We start from the raw sequence: 25049 nt of genomic DNA on the forward strand, positions 1-25049 counted from the left end.
AAAATGAATATACCATCTACATTTTTTTTTTTATATAAAATTCTAAATTGAACCAGTGTTGTTCATTACTCTTGCCAAAAAGAGAATGCTACAATGATTAGATAAGTTTTTTTTGCGGCTTCAATAAGCAGTGGCTAACAAAAATACTTACATAGTAATTAATATGATAGAGTTTCTCTCATTTTTTTTTTTTCAAGTGTTTAGTTCAACAATTGTCACATCAATCAATTACTTCTTCGGTCCTAAATTAAACGTCATCACAATTTTCAAAAATGACCTTTAATTTGGAACAGATGAAGTATAAGATATATTTGGACTTTTATCATTCGCTCAATATCGAAATATATTCAAGCTACAGAAATATTATATAATACGTATATCTACTATACAAATAGACAACTCACTAGGGATTTAAGTTTGGAAATTGCATTAGCTAAAGTCTTGTAACTTATTTAATTTGCTAATAGCAGCATTACACATCACAAAATATTTTATGATGCTTATCACGAGCTAAATTAATGTGTAATATGAGTAAAGGCAGATCCAGAAATGTATAACGAGGTGGGCTAATCTATTATGGGTGAGCTACTACTACTATGTTTTTTTTCCCTTAGCTAAAATTTAACTCTAGTTGTAAATATATATATATATTGTTGGGCTCAAGCCCAACCCTGAATCTGTCCTTGTTTATGAGTTATGACCTCCATTTCTCGTACTTCATCTTTTTTTCTACTCAACTTTATGTACTTACAAGCCGTGAGTGCATTCGATTCTTTTTGTCACATACGAAATTAAAAACACTTGATACCTCTTACTTGATTAAGTGTTTCAATAGCAAAATATGGACAGGGATATTTTAGCCTTCCCTCAACAATTCGAACCTAATACACCACCTCCCCCCTCCTCTCTTATTTTCTCAGCACAAAAAACACATAATGTAAGACCATGGGAAGGTGCTGGAATCCAATAGCACCGGTGACCTTACTGAAAAAGTACAGGTTTGATTGGAGACATTTTAAAATTTTCACTTGTTAACAAGATAAATTACACTGACCTTTCTTCAAGTTTAGACAAATTACACACTAGTATATTCTTCCAAGTTTATTACTTTGACCTTTTTAAATTCGTTTGTCAATGGTTGGAAAGTAATTTTGGGTGTGAAAAGTTAATAATGTCTTTATATTATAATGATACACATGGTAGGCCTATTCATCCTCCCCTTGGGACCATGTTGCACCCTTGAGCCCTCGGACCTCTTAATAAGTACCAATCCATTGATTCCATGACCTTGGTGAACCATCCTATTAAAGGGAAGGTTTAATTAATAACTTTTCTATCTATAAGCTCTATGGCATTTTATACAAGAGAAGGATACAATTATTATTTTATAAAATTTGGCTAACAAGTTTGTCAGAAAGAAAACATTAGGAATGTCGTTGAACATGGCCAAATCTAAAGTGAGATCAGAAAAATAAACGCGGAACAATCTATTCATATGTAAGTCATTAAATCTCAAGAGATGTCCGTATAATTACACTTTTTAAATAAAAAATGACACAAAATAATGATATTAAAAAGGGGAAAAAGTCTCAAATATTCTTAAAATAATTGCAACTTACTTTCTCTAGAACAATTCTAAGAAGATGCAAGGAAAAGTCACAGGAAGCATTGCACCTTGAGCAAGTATCAGTCTCACATAAAAAGATTGGTTTAAAGTTTAAACCCATCTCTCTCTCTTAACATGGTCAAATTGTACATCAAAATTTATTGTGTGACGGCACCGTCAACCCTTAACATTGGCTTAGTGCTACTAGTATTTCAACAGTGAGTCAGTAACCGTGCCAATATCCCATATTATACCATGCCATTTCACACGTCTACAGCCTCATTAGGGACATTATATATATATATATATATAAAGACATTAATTATAACTCAAAAGGAAAATAAACTAGGCATGCATAAATTGTATAGGATATCATCGCGTGACATGATCAAATTAGCGTATAACATGGGAGGGACATGATTGAAAGTTTGAAACTAATTAGAGATAGTTCATAACTTCTCATTATTATATAAAAAAAAAAGTTGAAAAAGAAGAACATCATCCATCCGTCAATCAATTGAGATGCAATATACTTAAAATAATCTGTCTCCCTTTAATTTTTATTTATTTATTATCGCACAATGGACAATTAGGAGTGAGAATACAAATTTTTACTTTCCATTCACTTCCAAAAGAAAAAAAAAAAATGTGTTGGCGCTTAAACTATTTTTTAACTTTTGGATATTATTTTATCGCACACAAATTCGCTTTTGTTGAAATGTTCGATTGCACTTTAAGTGAAACACGTAATACTTTATAACAATAACAAGACATTATAGCTTGTGTAATATATTTCCAACAATATTATTTAATAGAGAGAGTATAACATCTTTCTATTATTTTGCATTCAACGTATAACACACTATATTTACAATGCAATTCCATAATTCATATAATATATTTACGTTAACATAATTCTTTTCATAATTCAACCAAAGAGTGTTTTTTCATTATATTGCATCATGGAATTTATAATATTTTCCATCTATAATTTACTAATGTTGGGTTTAGGGGCGGAGGGAGGGGGTTCCTCAAAGTCTAAAGATTTTTTTTTTTTCTTTTTTGGAAGTTTATTATTATAATTTTGATATAACATATGAGTACTCTATGAATACACATGTATGTATATATTGTTTGTCATGAATATATATATATATATATATATATATATATATATATATTAATTTGACAATGGACTGTTATATATTCTTCTCTCCATTTTTTCTTTACATATCATTTATAGACCTCTTTAAAAAAAAAAAAGATCTAAAATGCATTAAAAAAAATTTGTTACAATTTTTTTTTTTTTAAAATTCAATTTTATATTAGTAATTTAGCCCCCAACTTTATATTTCTGGCTCCGTCCTGGTTGGGTTAATTATACAAGTAATCCAAATTATTATATTTTTGGGTAAATTTATTTTCTTTTTCTTTTTTGGTGACTATAATTTAGAAACTGATCGATAATTTTTCTAATTTAATAGGAAAGTAACTAGACAAGTGGCTAGTGTAACCATCCAAGGGCTATCAAAGGGTATGTAATCGTTTTTATTTATTTATTTTCAGCTTTCGACGTCTACAAGTGTGTGTTTTTATTTTTATTTATTTTCAGCTTTCGACGCTTATAAGAGCGTGTATATAAATATATATATATATATATAAAGAGGGGTACATAACATATCTTCTAAGGAACTGCCCTTTCCTGCAAGCAAACAGCAGATACTCGACGCCTCTCTCGATCCCGCGTACACCGAAGCTCTGTAAACATGCCGACAGGTCAGAGAACCATTCTATTTGATTTTCACACCACTCTTTTGACGATGATAAATAGCAAAGTTAACGCGATCGTCTTTATAATCTTTTGCCTAGTTCATCTATGAATTACGATTTACATTATTTATTGATTATAGCACCCATTTCATTTGCTATTTATGCACCCTTTTTGTTCTTCAGTCTAAGTGAGAACTTGTATTCGATTCTGCTGCTATTTTGATTTTTACGTTATGGGTTGATGGCAATTATTGACCTTGTTGTCTGGGTTTTATGGTTTAATTTGACACATCTGACTTTTGGGTCTGGTGATATTCAAGAAGCTTCTTTTGATTGTTAAGGATATTGCTAATTTGGGGTGGTTTACACTATGCTTGGGGATTTCGGAGAGAAAAAAGAAAGAAAAATGTTTTTTGTTGAGGAAAGAAAGGGAAGAAATAGAATGAGGTGATCTTTATCCTTGATTGCGAGTTCAGTAGGGAAAAGGAAGCAAAGGAAGGTGATTGTCCGTAGTGGGAAGAGTAATATAGGATATCACTTATTGTAAAAGCTATAGGTGAAAAGGTATGCAATAAGAGTGTGCTTGAATCGAGGAGAAGGGAAGGAAAGGACGAGGAGGAGTTTTTCGATTAATCTAGAGGTAAAGAAAATGGAAGGGAAAGGAGGAAGAAGGATGATTTTGTTAATCTATTCTTATTTTCATTTCCCAAGTTGGAGAAAATAGAGGAAAATGAGGGAGGAGTATGTGATTATGTGTTTTCTTACTAATCTCATAAAAAATGAATTATTGTGTAACAAAATACACCTTCCTTTTCTAACCACTCCATTATTTTTCCCTAACAAGTTGAATTGCAATCACTAATATTTCATTTCATTTCCACTCGTAGTTATTTATAAACATGAGGTAATTTCATTGGCTGTTTTCTTTATTTTCTCTTAACTAGTTAAATTCCAACCACCCCCCTCCCTCCTTATCTAGACGCACTATAACTTATTTTGTTTTCCTTCCATTTCTTTCTACTTTTGGGAGAAGAAAAATAAGTGGTCATGGAAGAGTACCATTTTCCTCCCACTTTCCTCAATTTCCCTGCACAAGGAATCCCCAAGAAGCACTCCCCAGTCCCCTCTTATGTTTTCTTTTCCATCCATTTTTCTCCTCACAAGCTTAATGCAGGACTCAAGAAACCGCATTTTAATGAATTATTGTAGATATATCCTGCCATCTCATTTGAAATATTTAATTATTATGATACTGACTGCACTATATTTTCCGGGAAAAAATCTGTACCATGTACATATATGTAATATATACATATATATGGAAACGAGTTCCCAATTGCCACCCCACTGTCACTTACACTTTCCAACTCTTAGTGAAAAGCACTTGTTAGTACACATAGTGTTTGTTACATGGCCTCTCCTTAATGTTTAAAGAACTAGTTCACACATGCAACACATGACATGCATTGAGTAAACACGCAAGATATTCTAGTTTACTATGTATAAAACTATTTTGTTTTATCATATATCTTACATGGCCTCTCCTTATGTGTAAAGAACTAGTTCACACATGCAACACGTGGCATGCATTGAGTAAACACGTAAGATATTCTAGTTTTCTATGTATAAATCTTTATTTATTTATTTTTTTTTTATCATTTTTTTTTTCATTACATAGTTTATTCTAAATGAATGGAGTTATCTGACCTGTTTTAAACAATATTTGTTACAAAAAAGTGCCATTTTTGCGAATATTAAAGATGTAAAGGTTAAGACATGTTCCATATCCTAGGGTTTGGAGATTAGACAATGTATTTGGGTCCATACATAGAATATAGGATGTGCTCAACTACAGTGACATAGTTGAACAACCAAGTATGAATATTTGCCTGCAAAAATATGTTAACTCTGTCCCTATTTTGAAATTGCAATATTAACGATTCAAATTTAAAAAAATTACTTATTAATTTGGGATTTTTTTTTTTAATAAAAGAATTAATGATAATCCAGGAAAATTTTGAATTTTCTTCATTGATTTTCGATAGGGCACTAACATGGGGACAACCAAAATAGAAAGAGGGACGTTAATCTTGGGACGGAGGGAGAACGCGTTAGTGGATAAACATAGTGTTGTAGACTGTAGTAACCTATTTAAGGGGTTCTGCTGAGCTGGGAGAAAATACTTCATTGATCCCACTCTGTAATTTTTTTTCCTCCTCTCTTGTGGAACTGTCATAAAGTGTATCAAACCTAATAAACCATAGGCCAGCTTGTAAATGCAAAACTCAGAGCAATATGGTTAAGCAAAATAATTTCAAAGAATGGATAAATAATGATTTGCAAGAAGTTCTGTTTGAAAAGGGATTCCCCCCAAATTTCTGTACATTGGCTCAAGTGCTCAAATTTACTTGCTGTTGGTTTGGTTGCATTTGTGGTTATTTTTTTCTTTATGATAAATTATATTCATGGACTCTACTAGCAGTTGGTTGATGGCACCTGTATTCAAAATTTGCAATGGTGATTGTTTAATTTATAGCTATCTTACTTATTTTGGGTGTGAAATTTATTAGCTTGATTTGGTTTATGAAATGTTTTATGTCAGTTCATTTCTTTTCCTATGCGTTGTTAAGATTTTAGCTTTATGCTTTTATCTGCATTGATTTGGCAACTTATTTACTCCATTGATGGCTTTCTATTTTGTTGTTTGCTTCGTTTTATTTTTATTCTATTTTATTTTAACATCCAAATTTATTCTCTTGGCAGTGAGTGTAAAATGGCAAAAAGAGCTGTTTCCAGCCGTGGAAATTGACACTAGCCAGCCCCCTTACGTTTTCAAATGTCAATTGTACGATCTAACAGGAGTACCTCCTGAAAGGCAGAAGATAATGGTCAAAGGTGGCTTACTAAAGGTAATAAAATAGTTTCTGCGATTTATTAAATATTTATATGTAACATGCTAAACCTATTCTGATTGGTGAGACTATAGTGGATTACTCTGCATAAATTGATTGAGAGGTACAGTTATGTGTTTTTCTAAAGGCAGCTATTAACCTTCTTGACTAATTCTCTGATAATATAGGATGATGCAGATTGGTCAACATTAGGAGTGAAAGAGGTGAATGATCTGTGTATGTGATACTATTTTTGTTGAACTTTTAGAATCGGTTGTTACGTTTATTCCATTTTGCATGTTTTGTCTAGGGTCAAAAATTGATGATGATGGGAACCGCAGATGAGATTGTGAAGGCTCCAGAGAAGGGCCCTGTTTTTATGGAAGACCTTCCCGAAGAAGAACAAGTGGTTGCTGTGGTAAAGTTCTTGACTTCTTGTTGTAGATAATAATCCCTCTTTGAGGCTTTTTCTTTTTTTATTACTATATTAGTTGCCTGGTGAGGATGCTGTATTTAATGGTTTAGCTCATCCTAAGCTTTTCCTGGTCATCACAGTGTCTCCATCAGTTTTCATACATGGATGCTGTATATTTATAGACCAAGGTTATGCACTTGTATCTGTACCAATTCATAGAACGTTTTGAGGGATTGCTGCAGTTACATTCTTGTCGTGGTTTGTGGCTATGCCTAAGGTTTGTTTGTTTGCTTGAAAACCAAAAGGGTGATGGTAAAAAATTACAAAGGATTATGTTCAAGGGAAAATAATGATTAAAAATACAAGGACCTTCATGTTTAAACAATCCTTCATCAATTTTAACAAAAACAGGAGTTTGATGAGAGCAACTTTTAACCCGGATCTAAAAAATAGTAATTATATGATAAGCAACAATTTTGGATTTCGACTGACAACCTAATTACAAAGATGCTTGCTCGACTCAAATAATACTAATTGAATTGTACATATTCCAAATTATTATTATTATTATTGTTTTTATTATTGTGATAGGCATGGTAAAATTTTTCATTTAGCCAATCAACTAATATTGTGTTTATTATGCTTATGTTTTTTATATTTATATTATATATTTTCTTTAGGTTTATGTTTGGTTCTAATCCTATCATCAGATCAACAACCTAATATGCATCTTAATTTTATCTATTATTTTACATATTCTATATATGTAATTTTTGTTATTTTCATATTAATTATATATTCATTGTGATGTTGATTATTTTGAATTGGCAACTGATATGGAAGTTTAAATTATTAAGGAGTTCAATGATATGTTGGTATGGGTTATCAAATTAGCCAATGAGGTTACCGGCCTATTCTAATCTATATAGCACGGACACTTCTCTTGGGGTGTTGTGGTGGTAGACACTGGAACACATATCGGACACGCGGACTCAACCTGAACACAACTAGATTTGTCTTGAAATTTGAATATTTTATTTTCTGGTTGGACACAGCTGGGACAGTGCAAAAATATGTGTTTTGAACACTTTCAGGACATGACATTGTGGTTTTGTAATTAACTTTTTAGAAGAATAGGATTCAATGCAATTTAAAATATATTATGAGTTGATTAAAAAAATAATATAGAATTTAAAAAAAAAAAAAAAAATCTAGCTTAAAAAGCTCCAAATTAGTGATTTCATTCATGATAATATGGACAAAATGACCAAAAAATATTTTTCATATGTATAACAATATATTATATTATTATTTTTGACATATCCATAATTCCTGACCTATTTTTTTGAAATTTGCTTTATTGCCATATCTGGGCTCGAATCCTTCCCCTTCTTTTTAAGGATAGGAAGGTTATACCGTGGGGCAACTTGGGCTACAAGCCCTTTGGTTTGGTTTTCTATTGTTTTTATACATCTTGTTTATTGTTTCTACTTTATGCCATGTTTGGGCTGACAACTTGAGCTTGGATATTTTTGGTTAACGGGTAGGTTTTCATAAGCAGGTTGAGTAATGTCTTATACTGTTGTTATGTCTTCTCACTGCCGAAAAAAGCTTCTGGCCAAAATTCTAGTATGCTAATTTCAATTCTTTTCTTCCGTAATTTGGCATTTTATGTGACAAACAGACTAAAAGATATTGAATTTTTGGAAGATGTTTTGTGTTTCAGAATTTTCTAACAAACAAATAAAGACAAAGGGTGGTAACACGCTAGTGTAACTGGGGGTAGTCCATTTTCACCCATATGAAACAGGGTTTGTATCTATGTAACCAGGGGTGAAACTACTAAGAGATTAAGGGGGACCATGGCTTCTCCAAAATGTTTCAAATACTCTGAAATATAGGCCTCCTATAAATAATGAATTGTAAAGTAGTAAAAGATTTTATATGTGGCCGCTCCATAATTTTGTAAATTCCCTAAAGGGTTAGGCCTCGTATAAATGGTGAGTCACAGAATAGTAAAAGGATTTAATATGTAGCCCTCCAAAACTTATACAAATCTGAAATTTAGTCCTTTTAAGTCTTGTTTTTAAATCTTAAATTTGAAGGAAAACAACGAAAACTTCAAATGTAACTCCTATAGCTATTATTCTTTGTGCACATCGGTGAGTTATGAAATGATTTTGCTTTATAAAGAATCTTCTTAGATCCACCCTCTAGAAATTTGGGCATACTATTATTCAGAAAAAGATTACATTATAATTTTATAAGATTTTACTCTTGATTCAGCCCCCAACTCAAATTTTTTGGGTCCGGTCCTGTATATAATTTAGTGTTATTTATTTTTATGTAAGACACACATACCTATATAGGCTTTATGGGGCAGGATGGAGAGAAGCTAGTGGCATTTTATGTCACAAAAGAATCTCAAATAGGTTCAAATGGAAATTTTACCGGAAATTTATAAGGCCAACTATTTTATATGGGGCAAAAATGTTGTGCATTAAAAAAGAAATAAGAGCAATGTCTTCAATCTTCATGTAGCAAAAATGAGAATGTTAAGATGGATGGTTGGAGTAACTCGAAGAGATAGGGTTATTACTGAAATTGTGAAAGAAAAATTAGGACTTAGGAGTGGCGCCCATTGGTGAGAGAATAAGAGAAAGTAGACTTATATGGTATGGACACATACACCGAAGACCTCTAGATGTGCTAGTAAGAAGAGGCAGACTACTTTGCATAGAAAGTAAGTGGCAAAGAGGGCGACCAAAATTATTGTGGGATGAAATTATTAGGAATAATTTTAAAAAGCTAAATATTAGGGTTGAGATGACTTGTAATAAAAAGGAATGGAAAAAGAGAATTTATGTGGCCCTTGGTGGAATGCAACTGTGTTTGAATTAGGGTATGGTGGGAACTTGAAACCTGACTTGTTATTGCTCAGGCATAGTACAGCAGATTATATCTATATGTTTGGGGTAGCCCTATTACCCGATCTTCCGCTCATTGAGATGGGGTTTGGGATGGAGTTGGGCATATATAATCTAATTTGGGTGGGATTTTTGTGTGCGATTTGGTGTTGGTAGAAGCTATAATTGCCCCTAACTGGGTGTGGTAGCCCCAGGATAGACCTGGTCTGTTGCAATTCCTCATTATGCATTTTCTTCAATTATCTATTTACTTCAAAGTTGAAAATTGCTTTTGCCATTGAAACTTAGTTTACTCATCCATTCTAAGTTAATTTGAACATTTTGTTTTCTCTTTTTATCTATTCTACTTTTTTGGGTCAGTTCCTTTACTTTTGAACCTACCAATTTCTTTATTTGTTCTCTGCACCTGGCTGTAATATATTTGCTTTGGACAGAAAACCTTAAATTGTGCACTTTTATTTTTCTCTCTTTTCATTTTGCTAATTTGCTTTTGCTAGTGCAATGTGAATTTTAATGGGGAAAAAAGAAGACAAGACTGTTTTGTTGCCTATATATTCTCTCAAATTTGTTCTAAATTTTAGCTGATTTGTATCTGCTTCCAGGGTCATACTGCTGGCTTATTTAATCTGGGGAATACCTGTTACATGAACTCCACCGTACAATGTTTGCATTCAGTTCCAGAGCTGAAGTCTGCTTTGATTATGTGAGTTCTATTCTATTGTGAAAAAGACAAATTTTCTCGGAAATTGATTTTTGGATATGGCCTTCATATGTTTTATTTGCAATATTCTCGCATGACGAAACTTTTATGCTTGGTATGTTATTTCTGATAAGGTATCCACAAGCTGGAAGAGGCAATGATTTGGACCAGTCTTCTCATCTCTTAACTGTCGCAACACGGGATTTATTCAATGAGCTTGATAAAAACGTTAAGCCAGTGGCACCAATGCAGTTCTGGATGGTGTGTTCTTCTCTGTTATATATATATATATATATATATTCTTTATTCTATTTATCTCTTTACTAGTCAAAAACTATTAATGCAATAATTCTTGGAATTATGAAGATAAAAGATTCTATTGGCCCCTGCGGATATCCTAATTAGTAGGTCTTTGGTGAAAACAACTGAAGGACATAGGTGGAAGGCAACATATTAAACTACATTCGGTGCTGAAAAAATGTACAGGTGGGACATTATTATAGCAAAAAGTCTGGAACCCATACTCAAAAGACTAGAGCTTAAGAAGAATGGCTTTCTATAACAAATGAAGTCCAATACTACAGACTCAGTTTATATGTGGCTCTCTTAGAACATGGCTGTGTGGAATCTCTATGAAGTTCAATACATGCTGGTCTCACAGTCGGCTTACATGTTCCCACAACTTTGGATTTCAATAATGATACAAGTGCATGGGTTCCCTCAGTTATGAAGTTGTCTCTTCTGCTTGGTTTACATTGTGCATCTTCACAATGTGGTGCTGCATGTCTATGTTGTTTGATTGCACACTCTCCAACTGTACGACGGGTTTCCCACATGATTTTCACCTTGCTCCGCTCATCGACATAGCAGGCTCATGGCCATGCACTTTGATGAATCTTATGCATGCCTAGGTTGCAAGTAGGACACAGAGAGCTCCTTTAGCTTGGTGAGTGGTCATGGAGTGACCTCTATGTTGCACCATGGTTAACTTGGTATCTTGGGGGTATTTGGCTTCTGTTGAAGGGTAGGATTTGCTGAGGTGTTTCCCTTGCGGTATACACCTTGATCTATCTTAAAGAGAGAGACATCACAAGATGTTTTAGAAGAATAGTACTTAATGCATGGTAGCATCCCATTGGACTGCATCAGCACATTAGAGCGCTCTGTTTGACTGTTGATTAACACGAGACATCATTTCGTTGGACTGTCGGAGCATCCTGTTAGGCGTTTCACTGGACTGTGGCAGCGTCGTGATTGATCATCTTATTAACACCATTGTTGCCTCTCTCTCTTAGAGAGACACCCACAACTGTCTTGTTTACACCCTAGCTCAATTCACCTTTAGGATCACCATCTTAATTTAAGAGATGAGCTTTTGACAATTGACAAGGATCACCCTAGCTCAATTTAGTAGTAGATCTGATAGTTCAGTTTACAGGGATGCAACGCTATTTGAATTTATGAGAACTGAGCTCATTGTATGGAAAATATCTTTGACAATAACCTATATGGATGATTCTCTGCCATATTGCACTTTTTGTTATTAAGGGAAAAGAAAGAGAATATTTATAATATTTATTTGCTTCATTTATGTTCACAGGTATTGCGGAAGAAATATCCTCAATTTGGTCAGCTGCACAATGGATCTTTCATGCAACAGGTTTTTCCAAATATCTTCACTATATCAATTCAATTTACTGTTCCTTTTCAAATTTGTTGTTGATTTATAATCTTAAACAAATGATAGGATGCTGAAGAATGTTGGACTCAACTTTTATACACTCTCTCTCAGTCTCTCAGATCACCGAGTTCCAGGTATTTTGTCTTTCTGTTGGCAGCACTAATACACTTTGCCCTTGGATGCATTTGGTTTTCTTAAATTGGTTGCTTAAGTTCATTCCTGTGATGATTGGTTTTCTTAAATTGGTTGCTTAAGAATCTCCTATGATATTGGTTACCTTGCTTCGTGGATGATTTGGTATTTATCAATATTTGATGATCGTTTCATTATTATTAATTTATTATTATGTTTGTACAGCTCTTGGGACTCATTCCCCCTTTGAACGCTTTCTAATACATTTTTACTTATCAATTTTTTTTTTTTTTTAATTATTATTATGCATTTTGTGCTACTGCAGACACCACTCTTCTTCTCTATCTATTTTTACCTTCTCTTTAATCTCTCTCTGACTCACTATCTTTTCCTTGCTGATGTGACTAGCATTTGATAAATTGCAATTCTGAAATTGTTTAGTTCATCTCTTCTTCTTTTTTGCCAGTTGCCCCCTCATAGTTCATGAAATTTGGTGTCATGTAGTTCTGTCAGTATGCGTTCAAACTTCTGAACTTTTCTTTTGGCCAGAAATTTTTTTTTTTTTTGGCCGTTCCAAGGATAATTATTTTCGCCAACATGCTGTATCTAAATAAGATAGAGAGTATCTTTAGCATTATTTTTTTCCCCTTAAATATTTCCAGCATTTAATGGTTCGTGCAATGGTTTCTCTTTAATTATAATTGTAATAGTCTTTCACAATATTTCATTGCAGTGAAAACCTGGATGCTGTGAAGTCACTTTTTGGTATTGAACTTGTTAGCAGGTACTTTCTGCAAATACTTTTTATATAGCCATGTTTTTTTAGTGAGCATGAGTGACTTTTTATAAATATTTCTAGTTTAATATTGCTTAGCCTTTGTTTGTGGAGTTTCCATATAAGTTGGCCTTTCCTTGAATGTTATTCAATGAACAAATTATGAAGTTAAAGGTTGAATTCACTCACACATTTTGATGGTATAATCGGTGTTGTGTACCATACGACTCCTCCCCCTATCTCTTACCTGTCTCTTTTCATGTTTGTTCTTCCCTTACTCAGCTGTTGGCTTCCTTACCGAACCTAATAAAAGAACTATAAATACCCCATTATTTTCTTTTATGTCCTATTATTTGAAATTTTGGAACCTGGATTGTGTTTCTGCACAAATTATTGTGCACCCTTTATTCTTAATCACTGCATAATTTGCCATATTTCAGAAATTATACAATTTTTAGTTGGTGAAGAAACATGTTTCTCTTTGATGGTTATGCTCCTCGAGAATGTCGTATAATGCAACAATTGTGATCTTTTCGTTTTCATCTCTTTCTTTGTGCTTCTATGTGGGGATTCCTGGAAGGATACATGTACAAGTTGCTAGAAATGTTTTTTTTTTTTGATAAGTAAGAATTTATTAAAAGCGCTCAAAAGGGAAGCGAAGCCCGAAGAAAACAAAAAGGGCCAAAAGGCGCCTTAGACCTTCAGAGAGGCCAAGAAAACAATGATTTTCTCCATAGATCTATAATCTCTCCCTGAAACCCAACAAAAAAGAGTAGAAATAACAGAGAACTTAAGCATAGAAATAGGCTTCTTTTTCCCGTCAAAATATCTCCTATTTCTCTCGAGCCAAATACACCACCAGATACAAAGCGGCGTAGCCCTCCAAGCATCCTTAACACCAACCCCAACAGAGACGCCTCTCTAATCTTCAATCAACCCTCTAGAGGAATAGGGCATGGCCCAATGGACCCCAAATAAACGAAGCATCAAATCCCAGCAGTCTCTGGCCATATTGCAATGTAAAAGGAGGCGATCAACTGATTCCTCATTACACAAGCACATATAACAATGATTGACCACCACCTGATTCCTCCTCCTCAAATTATCTTGGGTTAAAATCTTACCCAGGACAGAGGTCCAAGCAAAAAAGGCGACCTTGCGGGGAGTCTTAGAACGCCAAATAGACTTCCAGGGGAAGAGTTCACCTTGACCATCCGAAAGACATCTAAAAAAGGACCTAACCTCAAATCGGCCTTGCGAGTTAGGAATCCATAGCCACCCATCTGGCTCCCCAAAAGAAATCACCTGGCTATACAAAAGCTCCAGAAAACGAGAAACATCCTCGATCTCCCAATCCTGAAAATGCCTCCTGAACTGAACATCCCAAGTCAGTCTCCCGTTATCAAGATGATAACAGTCAACAACCATGGCCTGTCGGTGAGAAGCAATCCTATAAAGCCGTGGGAAAGCGAGAGCAAGAGGGAGCTCCCCACACTAGGGATCCTTCCAAAAACTGATCCTCCTTCCATCTTTAATGCGAAAACGAACATGCTTGCAGAAGTCATCCCAACCCCTTCGAATGAAGTTCCATACTCCCACCCCCCTTGGACCACGTATCGCCCGAGAGCACCACCCCCCACGACCTTCCCCAAACTTGATAGCAGTAACTCTCCTCCATAGCCAATGCTTCTCGATTCCAAACCTCCAGAGCCATTTACCAAGGAAAGCCTTATTAAAAGGCAACAACCTCCTTAACCCTAAGCCTCCAAACCGAATTGGACGACACACTTGATCCCACCGAACCAGGTGAAACTTGAACTCTTCTCCTTCACCCCCCCCCAAAAAAAAAGAAAATTACACTGCAATCTTTCAATTCTCTCAGCCACTGAAGAAGGAATATGAAACAGAGATATGAAGTATGTAGGAAGGCTAGAAAGAGTGCTCTTAATCAGGGTAACCCGACCCCCCTTAGACAAGTACTGCTTTTTCTAACCCGCCAACCTCCTCTCGAATCTGTCCACAACTGGATCTCAACTCCCCACACATCTGGAAGGGGCTCCCAAAGGCAATCCTACATAAGAAATGGGAAAGGAACCAGTGCAACATCCAAGGATCTGAGCAAACAACTCAATCCCAGGAACATCCCCAACAGGCACAAGAAGACTCTTGCCTACATTAACCTTAAGGCCAGAAACAACTTGAAACCAAATCAAAATGCATCTCAAATACCTCAGTTGGGACGCATCCGCATCACAAAACACAATAGTGTCATCTGCAAACATCAAATGAGAAACCTCTAATTGACTAGCAACATCCCTGCCCACCCGAAATCCACTCAAAAAACCCAGCTCCACAGCCCTCTTCAGCAATCTACTAAGAGCCTCCATCACAAAAAGGAACAGGAAAGGGGAAAGCGGATCCCCTTTTCTCAAGCCCCTCGAGCTAGAGAAAAAACCCGTTGGCGCTCCATTCACAAGGACAGAGAAACGAGCGCTAGAGATGCAGAAAAGAATCCATCTCCTCCACCGCCCACCAAAACCCATCCTCTCTAACAGATAGAGAAGGAAACTCCAGCTCACATGATCGTATGCCTTTTCAATATCTAGCTTGCAAAGAACACTCGGAACACCACTGCTTAAGCGGGAATCAACACATTCACTAGCAATAAGAACTGAATCCAGAATCTGCCGACCTCCCACAAAAGCATTCTGAGAGTCAGAAATGACAGCATCCATCACCTTCTTCAACCTAGAGGCCAAAACTTTCGCAATCAACTTGTAAAAACATCCCACCAAACTGATAGGGCGAAAGTCTCTAACATCCATTGCCTCTCCCTTCTTCGGAATAAGAGCAATAAAAGTTGCATTCAAACATTTCTCAAAAGAGCCCTGCACATGGAAGGCATGAAAAGAGGCCATCACCTCTTCACGGACGACCTCCCAACACTCCAAAAGGAACCTTATAGAAAAACCATCAGGTCCAGAAGCTTTATCCCCATTACAGCTCTTCAGAGCAGAGAGGACTTCCTCTTCGGAAAAATGTTCCTCTAAAATAGAGCACTCCTCACCCGAAATAGAATCAAATTGAAGCCCATCCAGCAAAGGGCGCCAATTGGCTGACTCAGTGAACAACCTCGAAAAGTACTCAGAAAAACTCTTACATATCTCCTCCTCTTTACTAATTAACACCCCATCCACCCTTATCATCCCAATGTGGTTGCCCCTTCTGTGAGCATTGGCGAGCCTATGAAAGAATTTTGTGTTATTGTCTCCTTCCCTGAGCCACAAAGCTCTAGATTTCTATCTCCATGAAATCTCCTCCATGATAGCAATCTCAGCAAACTCTGCTTGACACTTCACCCTCCTGAGCTTCAAAGGACCCGTCAAAAGACCCTGATTCTCCATCTTATCAATGTCAGCAATCTCAGAGAGAACCCGGTTCTTTCTCCAAGCCAAATTACTAAAAACCTCTTTGTTCCAGACTTTGAGATCATTCTTCAAAAAACGCAACTTGCCTGCCAAAGAATGACTCGGAGTGCCAACCACTCCATACCCTGCCCACCAGGATCGGACTCACTCCAAAAAGCCTTCAGCCCGGAGCCACATATTCTCAAATCTAAAAGGGGAACTTCTGCTGCGCAGCCCGCCACAGTCCAACAACAATGGAACATGATCAGACAAAGGACGAGCCAGGGTGGCCTGAACAACATCAGAAAACTTTTCCTCCCCATCACTCGACACCAAGAATCTATCAAGACGAGAGGGAGTAGGAGGAGAGCGTCCACTGGACCAGGTGAAAAGTCCACCCACCAAAGGCAAATCAAGCAAACAGAAACCATTAATAAACTCTGAGAAAGCCATCATCTCAGCTGTCCATCTGCCCCCTGTCGACCTCTCAAAAGGGGAACGAACAACATTGAAATCCCCCCCCTATACACCAAGGCAACGACCAACGCCTACGGATCTCCCCCAGCTCCTCCAGGAACAAATGGCAATCACAATCCTCCGTAGGCCCAACGACCAATGCCTTCTTCAGTATAAAGGGGAGTAAAAAGAGTTGCAGTATATAATTTTTGAATTTTCTAAAGAAAGACTACAGGTTGCTAATCAGTCTTGAGAAATGTTCCTCATCTAAGGAAGTAGTTACTCTTTATCCCAGAAGGAATTAAGTTCCTATGGATCTTCAAAGTTTACGGCTTTCAGTAGAAATTTTAATAGGTAATCCTAAAAGATAAAACGATTAATTTGAAAAGGTTAGTTCATTTACAATTAGAGAAACACATTGTAGTCAAACTTTGTCTTACAATTACTTAATTGAGCATTGGATGACCAATATGACTTTTTTTTGCCATCAGAAGCCAGTTCTTTGAGTTTTTGTCAACTATAATTTGTTTTAAATTTGTAATAGGACTTTACAGTTACTAATTGTTCCCCCAGAGAGAGAATTTTCTTCATGATTTTATTGGCAAAAAGGTAAGATAATCCCATTTAAAATGCTGAAAGGGTGATCACCAAAACATTATACATGGACCATATTTGGTAAATGGAATAAATGAAAGATACTAAAAGTGACAAGTGGACTCTATCATTGGTGATTTAGAAATTAGTTATTGATTTTGCTAGGAAAGAGAATTCATATCGTTTTTCCCTTTCAGTATTTGTTGGAGTGCAATCGAGTGATTTGGGTTTACACTGCACTCCAAATTTTTGCTTGCTTGTTTTTTGGGTAGGTTGTTGATTCATGAAATTGTTTTTACCTTTATTTCTTATTCTTGATGAGCAGAACTTATTGTACCTTTCTGGTACAACTGTACATTGTGGTCTGTTTGGTTTTATTGTATTGCTTTAAGGAAGCTTGAAAGATATTTTTCTTCTTTTATTGATTTACTTCTGCTGGTGTGAGCGGTAGGGTACATTGCGAAGAAAGTGGTGAAGAAAGCTCAGAGACAGAATCGGTTTATGCACTTAAATGCCACATATCACATGAGGTGAACCATTTGCATGAGGGGCTAAAGCATGTAAGTATTATTGCCAAATCAATAGTATTTTTTCTTTCGTAGAACATTCTAGTCATATCATGTTGTTTACTTGAGTAGCACTTGTTGATTACCTTGCGTGTCTGAGTCTTCGTTGATCCATGTTTTTTTGGTCAGTGTACATTTCAAATAGCTGGTCTGTCTCAACTAACATCAAAGCAGGTAGATCTTAGTCTTTGGATCTGACTCCTCCCTCTGTTTGTCCCACTCAGATGAAAGTGTGGAAACACATGAGGGATATGTTGGTTCTATAAATACTCAAGTCAGACTCTTCTCTATTGGTTTAAGCGTCTAAGTTAATTGGTGGATTAGAACCCCCTTCTCTCCATCTTTAGTATGACTCGAGGGATAATTTATCATCATCATTATCATCCTTGACTCATTCTCATATAAATAGGGACGGCCACATGAATTCTGTCTCCATTTTTTTTTATTGAACGTCATTTCACCTACTGTGTTTAACTTTTTAAAGTCTTTTTTAATAAGTTCGTCCCATGTTATTCTCGGTCACACTCTTCATCTCTTACCATCTATGAGAACTAATTTTCCTCTTGTTATCGGCACATCTATATTTCTCCAATGCATGTGACCGAACCATCTATAAGTCTTCTCTCTTATTCTCTTCTTGATGAGTGCCACTCTTTTTTTTGTTGATGATTGCCACTCCTATTTTTTTTCTCTTACACTTCTCTCTCCTATCTTTTCTAGCCACTCCAACCACCATCTTAGCATTCCCATTTTCGTTACATGAAGGCGTTGATCTTGTTTCTCTTTTTAAAATCCAACAGTCTGCTCCATAATGTAGAAGTCAGCATATAGATCTATACATGGTTTTCATAGACTTCAAGAAGGCATATGATAGAGTTCCAAGGTAAATAATTTGGTGGCCTGACATAGAAACGAGTCCCCTTTAAGTCTTATTATTATTATTAAGGATATTTATGAGGATACCAAAACTAGTCCGTACCATTTGTGGAGAAACTAACGATATCTCTATAAAAGTGGGTCTACACCATTTACAGAAAAAGAAAAAGAAAAAAAAAAAAAGTGGGTCTACACCAAGGATGAGTACTCAGCGCATACCTATTTACACTAGTCTTAAGATGAAGTTTTGAAAATATACAAGAAGACATCCCATGGTACACTTTGTTTGCCCAAAGTCTAGTACTGAGCTACCCTCAAGACTCTATTGGTTACACTCCTGATAGGCACCCCTTATGATGTTCCTGGCATAGCAAACCTGTGACAAGTATTGTTAATACCGTCGTAGGAAGAGAATATAAAAAACATGTAATCAGAAAATGTTTCACATTTTTGGATTTTTTACTATTGCCACTAACTTCATTCTGCAGTCCCTGATGACATATTGTAGCAAACATTTCAGCTTAACCAACCAAAGTGTGGATTGAAGGATTCCTAGTCTGCAATGCAGAGCTCATTCAGCTTGGAAGTGTAGTACTTCATAATATGTCACTGACTGTCTTAAAGCAATCAAAGTCAACCCAGCATATTATAAGTTTGTAATGAGTCGCTTTGCAGAATAACATTGAAAATGAGGCACTGCCAGTCACTTTCTGTCATCAATCTCTCTTTCCCCTCCCCAGCCCGGGTTCTGGTCCTTACGTTCAGGATAACTGGTTAGGAGCTTCCATTACAATGTAAAAAGGAAAAGACATTGATTAGTCTCCCCAAATGCCAATTAAAATCCTTAAGTATCTGGTGATGGAGATCTGCTTCTTTCTGGTCCTAGATCATCTCAGTAGTTCTAACTGGTCGATGTCAATATTGACCTCTATATCTACCTTGTGCATTTTTTTGGGGGGAGTCGTTTTGTCTGATGATCTTAGAAGTATATTTTGTTCGAAATTGTCCATTTATGGTGAATGGTCCCTAATCTGCAATTTGTTAGATAATTTACTGTATAGTAAATACTATTTGAGCTGATTGATGTCTAGTGACAGACTACTTCTGTTGAAAAGGCATTTTCTAGTCGATCTACAATTTATGCTTCCGGTTAAGCATCCCGCAAAGAAAGGGGCCGAGTTTGACATTAGAATTTGCTCTGCTTGGAAACCTTGGCTTCATTCTGGTGTACCATTTAAAGATAGAACATCTACCCAAGTGTGAAAAACTATTTCTTTCTGAGGATCCATAGTAAAAAGTCTTTGCCCTTTTTTTTGTACTGATTCTTTTTGTTGAAAATCTGCCCTCAATCTGCGGTAGTGGATCCTGTTGACAATTTGTTGTAATACATACCGTTTTGTTACATACAGGGCCTGAAATCGGATTTGGAAAAGGCTTCTCCTTCTTTAGGGCGCAGTGCAATTTACTTGAAAGATTCACGTATCAACGGCTTGCCAGGGTAACTACTGCCTGTAACTTATATTTTTGTTGGCTTGGAACCCCCTAGCAGTTTTTCTTACAGGATCCAACCATGTCGCTGAGCCTTTAATGTTTGCCTTTACATCACATTGGCTGAAATGCTATTGGTAAAGGAGTCAGCTTTGTCATGTGGACTCCTTTGACTTCTGTGTGTGTGTGTGTGTGATGCTTCATTGCTTTACTCTTGCGTCATGCCTTTTGAAAGAGAGATTCTCGTAGGGATTGTTCTGTAATTGACCACTCTCTCTCTCTCTAACTTTTAATGTACAGATACTTGACTATTCAGTTTGTCCGGTTTTTCTGGAAGAGAGAATCGAATCAGAAGGCAAAGATTTTGCGGGTAACACTGCTCTTCTTTTCTTTCTTTTTGGAATTTACTTGACAGATAATGCATTTCCCTTTCTCTCTTGTTTTTTTTTTTTTTTTGTGCTGCTGGGGAATGGTTAGGGTCTTGATGTTCAAGCTCCTAGGAAGACTTAAACATTGAGATTTTGAGAACAGTATCTGGTTAATATGTAAAAGGGTCTAGTGCCCCATCAATTTGGAATCATGCAAATTCACAATTCTTTATATAATTGAGAAAATCTAGTGCAATACAATTTGAAATGTCTGTGTATTATGCAGAAAGTGGATTATCCGTTGGAGTTGGATGTTTATGATTTGTGTTCGGACGATCTTCGCAAAAAATTGGAGGCTCCTCGCCGGGTATTTTCTTCTGCCATGTACTTTAGTGAACTCGAGTTTTATCTCATACAGCATCTAATTGCTCTTTTCCCTTGGTCTTTTTTTTATTTTGACACCCAACTAAAAGATTCTAAGAGACGAGGAAGGTAAAAAGCTTGGTTTGAAAACCAGCGAGAAGAGCTCTGGTTCAATAAATACTGATATCAAGATGCCTGATGCGGAGGTATGTAACTGATTCAGCTACAGGCTAAAAAACGTAATCTTGTTTTTATATATATATTTTTTGGAAAACCGAGTGTGCCCTCACTTGCCAATGGGACTAATCCATTCGGATACCCGCAATCACACTTCAAACCATAGATATTGGGTAAACAATGCGGGGAGGTTCTTTGATGCTCACAGGAATCAAACACAGGACTTCTGGGTCTTAGCCAACTTGGCTACCCCACGGGAGTTTGTTTAGATAATCATAATGTATTCATATTTCTATTCATGCAGGGATCATCAAATGGTAACGGAGAATCATCTAAAGCTACGTCACAAGGAGGTAATTATAAGGGAATGTTCCCATTTCCGAATCACCCAATTTTGCCTTAAAGTTTGATCTATGATGAGATTTCCATTTATAATTCATTGTGCTTCCATGAAAGTCCTTTCATGAACCTGTTCCACTAAAAAGGAGCTCGGATAATTTGATGCATATAATTTCAGCTTTCACAATCTGGTTCATGTCTGTCCCAGGGGATCTGCCTGACAAGGATATGCACTTGACTGGAATATATGATTTGGTTGCTGTGCTTACTCACAAGGGTAGGAGTGCTGATTCAGGGCATTATGTTGCTTGGGTCAAGCAAGAAAGTGGTCAGTCCCTCTGGAAGAAACTACTTGTTGATTAATGCTATCCAACCCAACTTGTGTTAGTTTTAACTATTGACCTGATTGGCAATCGATTTTGGCTACAGGGAAATGGATTCAGTATGATGATGACAACCCAGTCCCGCAACGGGAGGAAGATATCACAAAACTTTCAGGAGGAGGTAAGCTCCCCAAAAGACGATCCTCGAATATTTTTATAAATTTTAGTTCCTTCAAATATAAACGAATTAGGATACATCATTAATGTCTCAGTTTTCCAATCGTTACCAAGATCTTAGTTTTATTTTATCAGGGCGGTCTTTATGTCCATATCCAGTAGTTGTCCATGTCTCCCATGGTATGAATCAGTTCCACATTAATGTTCTTAAACCCTGATTTAAGTGAACTGTTAAAGGGAGTAGGTCAAGGGTCAACTGCACTATTGAGCAGGAATTAGGCTGCAAAGAAATCTAGAAGGCTAGAACAATTGAACATCAAATATATATATATCTATATATATATATATATCCGAAGTCCAGAATCTAATAGTAGTAGGAAAGAAATTCATGTTGAAAAATAATTAGAAAGCGCAAACCTGTTATGGCTGTCTGTAAACATCCTCAAGAATAATTATTGCAGAGAAAAGAAAAATGGAGAGAGACACCAAGAGATATGGCATTAAACATGAGAAAGTGTTAAAAGAGAGAAGGAAAAAGAGAGTGGGAGACTGTCTTGTCACTCTTCATGTTTGAGATTTTTGCTCATTTTTTGCTGGTCATCGACGAGCAAAAAGCCAGCCACAACATCACTGCAATAGCAGCAGGGTAGTGAGAGAAATGAAGACTTTTCCCTATTGGGGTACTGATTCTATTGAATCATGGGCCTGAAAATGACACATTTTTTATGAGGGAGGGATTTGGAGGTCTGTTTCCTGGTCTGAACGGTTTGACCACCAGATCCAGTCCCATATTCAAAACATTGCTCCACATTCATCTCAATGAGAATTAGTAGAGACTGGTGTCATTAATATTTCTTCCTCTCATTTTAATGTCTTCTCTTTACTTTTCTTACAGGCGATTGGCATATGGCTTACATTTGCATGTACAAGGCCCGAGTCGTTCCCATGTAATTTTTTTTTTCTTCTAATCTTTGATATAGATTGGATTATAAGTTGGGTTACATTGCCATGGGACTTCCACAATTAATGAAGGTTTATGAAAATAGATTTTATATAATTTGATTGTTGTACTATTACGTGTGTTAAATATACGAGTGCCAAAACCTATGTATTTTCGGTGTTATATTTCCCTTCTAAATTGATTATACTCCATTTTAATGTGAATGTGCGAGAGAAACAACCCCTTCTTGTTTCCGGGTTTGAAGAATCATTTTCCTATTTTCTGTTTTTCTGCGTGGAGGTTCAAAGTTCAATGAACTTTGGCAAAGTTCAATGAACTTTGGCAAGGTTCATTTCCTAGTTTCTAGTGTCCCATGAAGGTTCAGAAGTTCAATATACCGGTTTATTGTATTTTCACCGGATCAAGGACCGGGTCTAATCGATATTAACTGTTTCTGGTCGGGTGGTTTGCGGTCGGACTTAAATGCTAACACCCAATTCATATACTCATTCAGATCTATATTGTTGGTTTGAATTGAAATTTCAGTATATCTACATAAGGAGATACTCTTTCCAACTATCATATGATATCATTTCAAAATTTCAAGAATTTCCTTTTGTTAATGAACTCTTTCGATCCTTATCTGTCATAATGTAACTACCAAGATTTAAGTGCTGTTTGGCTCTAAAACGTAAAATATTACCAACAAATCAATGTGAATGAAAGGTGATTGACAGGCATCGAAAAAATGACACGTGAAATCATATGAATATATTTATTGGTCTATTTTTAGTCGAATTGTTTAGTCGATACTTAATATAAAATTCCAGCTTGTCTTATTGCATTGGTCATTACTCATTAGCATCGTCGTCAACGGTCAGATTATGTTCATCTAGTCTTAAGACAGGTGAATTTGTATCTATTATTAATTATGCTGTATAATGATAGCTGATGAAGAAACTTCAAAATTGCTTTTGTAAGGGTAATTCAAATTAATCTATATAATAGTGGTTATATTTCGTTTATAAATGAACCAAATTATTTAATTTCTCTTAAAGGGCCTAATCCTAATAAAAGCATTGTGGAAAAAAAGAGAAAAAAAAAAGAAAAGAAAAAAGGAATGAAAGTTATTAAGGGACAATGAATGAAGTTTAAATTCTTGAGTTCCTTGGTAACGGATGAAGAACTTGGAAGGCCTTAATAAATAAATCCATATTTATTTATATATTATCGGCATGTTGCTTTTTATTCAGAACAAAAAAAATAATGAATAAAAAGGTTAAATGAACTTTGAAGGGCTACATGTAGTCTCCTTTTGCAAACTCACCACTAATTACCATGAAGACGTAACTGTAAACAGAGTTCTGAAAAAGAAAACGAAAAATTTAAAAATTGGGGGGCTAGTATCTCTCTCCACCCCTTCGTTGCTTTCTTCTATTTTTTAAAAATTTTAATACACTTTTTAATCGAAGATAGTGAGTGGGTACACTATTTTTTATTTGTTTATGAAAATAGACGTGTCCATTTATTATTAGTGCACATCAATAATGAAAACGGTGTACTGATAAAGACTTAAAATCTAAAAATTCAAATAGAGTAAAATAAGTAAATAAATAAAAGAAATCCTTAATTTTTGTAATACTCGCTAAAACATATCATACTTCAATAAATGCTCAAACACTTGGCACCAATGTTTGGAAAAACGAACCACTTATTGTAGTCACAAGTCACAACATAGATGACACAATAGAGAATTTTGCTCACCAAGTGCGAATGGCAATAACAAGAGGAAACGCAACAAAAGTTATGGAAGTCTATTAGATAATAAAAATTCAGAGAAGCAAAAAGTAAAACAAATCAGTTGAAGAGATAATTATGTTTTTTTGAAATATACCTTGAAAAATAATAATAATAATAATAATAAGAGAGAAAATTTTGTGCCATATTGATGGATCAAGTTATTTGGCGTAGAACAAAAATTAGAATTCACAATATGTGGAAACAAATTTCCAAATAACTATATATATATATTATGAACATATTATGAACGTAGACTGATGTATGCTCAGCCTTGTTTA

General features: G+C 35.6%; 1 protein-coding gene across 1 annotated transcript; it reads left to right on the forward strand.

The window, feature by feature from the left end:
- The first annotated feature begins 3250 nt into the window (after positions 1-3250).
- LOC132287149 (ubiquitin carboxyl-terminal hydrolase 6-like) lies at positions 3251-23195 on the forward strand. Its single transcript, XM_059789667.1, has 18 exons — positions 3251-3382; positions 6140-6285; positions 6456-6491; positions 6578-6685; positions 10212-10312; positions 10444-10570; positions 11910-11969; positions 12057-12124; positions 12856-12906; positions 17806-17914; positions 20206-20294; positions 20585-20654; positions 20939-21019; positions 21126-21221; positions 21497-21545; positions 21740-21859; positions 21961-22035; positions 22927-23195. The coding sequence occupies exons 1-18, from the start codon at positions 3373-3375 to the stop codon at positions 22980-22982; spliced, it is 1452 nt and encodes a 483-aa protein (XP_059645650.1). The 5' UTR covers positions 3251-3372; the 3' UTR covers positions 22983-23195.
- Positions 23196-25049: the final 1854 nt, after the last annotated feature.

This window comes from Cornus florida, unplaced genomic scaffold (assembly GCF_030987335.1).
Source record: "Cornus florida cultivar Cherokee Brave unplaced genomic scaffold, ASM3098733v1 CherokeeBrave_3.0.0_Hap2_Chr11, whole genome shotgun sequence".
NCBI classification, from domain to species: Eukaryota; Viridiplantae; Streptophyta; class Magnoliopsida; order Cornales; family Cornaceae; genus Cornus; species Cornus florida.

Coding starts and splice junctions, on each gene's coding strand:
- LOC132287149 (XM_059789667.1), top strand. Junction 6,686..10,211: donor AAGAACAAGTGGTTGCTGTG/GTAAAGTTCTTG, acceptor ATCTGCTTCCAG/GGTCATACTGCTGGCTTATT. Junction 20,295..20,584: donor CGTATCAACGGCTTGCCAGG/GTAACTACTGCC, acceptor TTTAATGTACAG/ATACTTGACTATTCAGTTTG.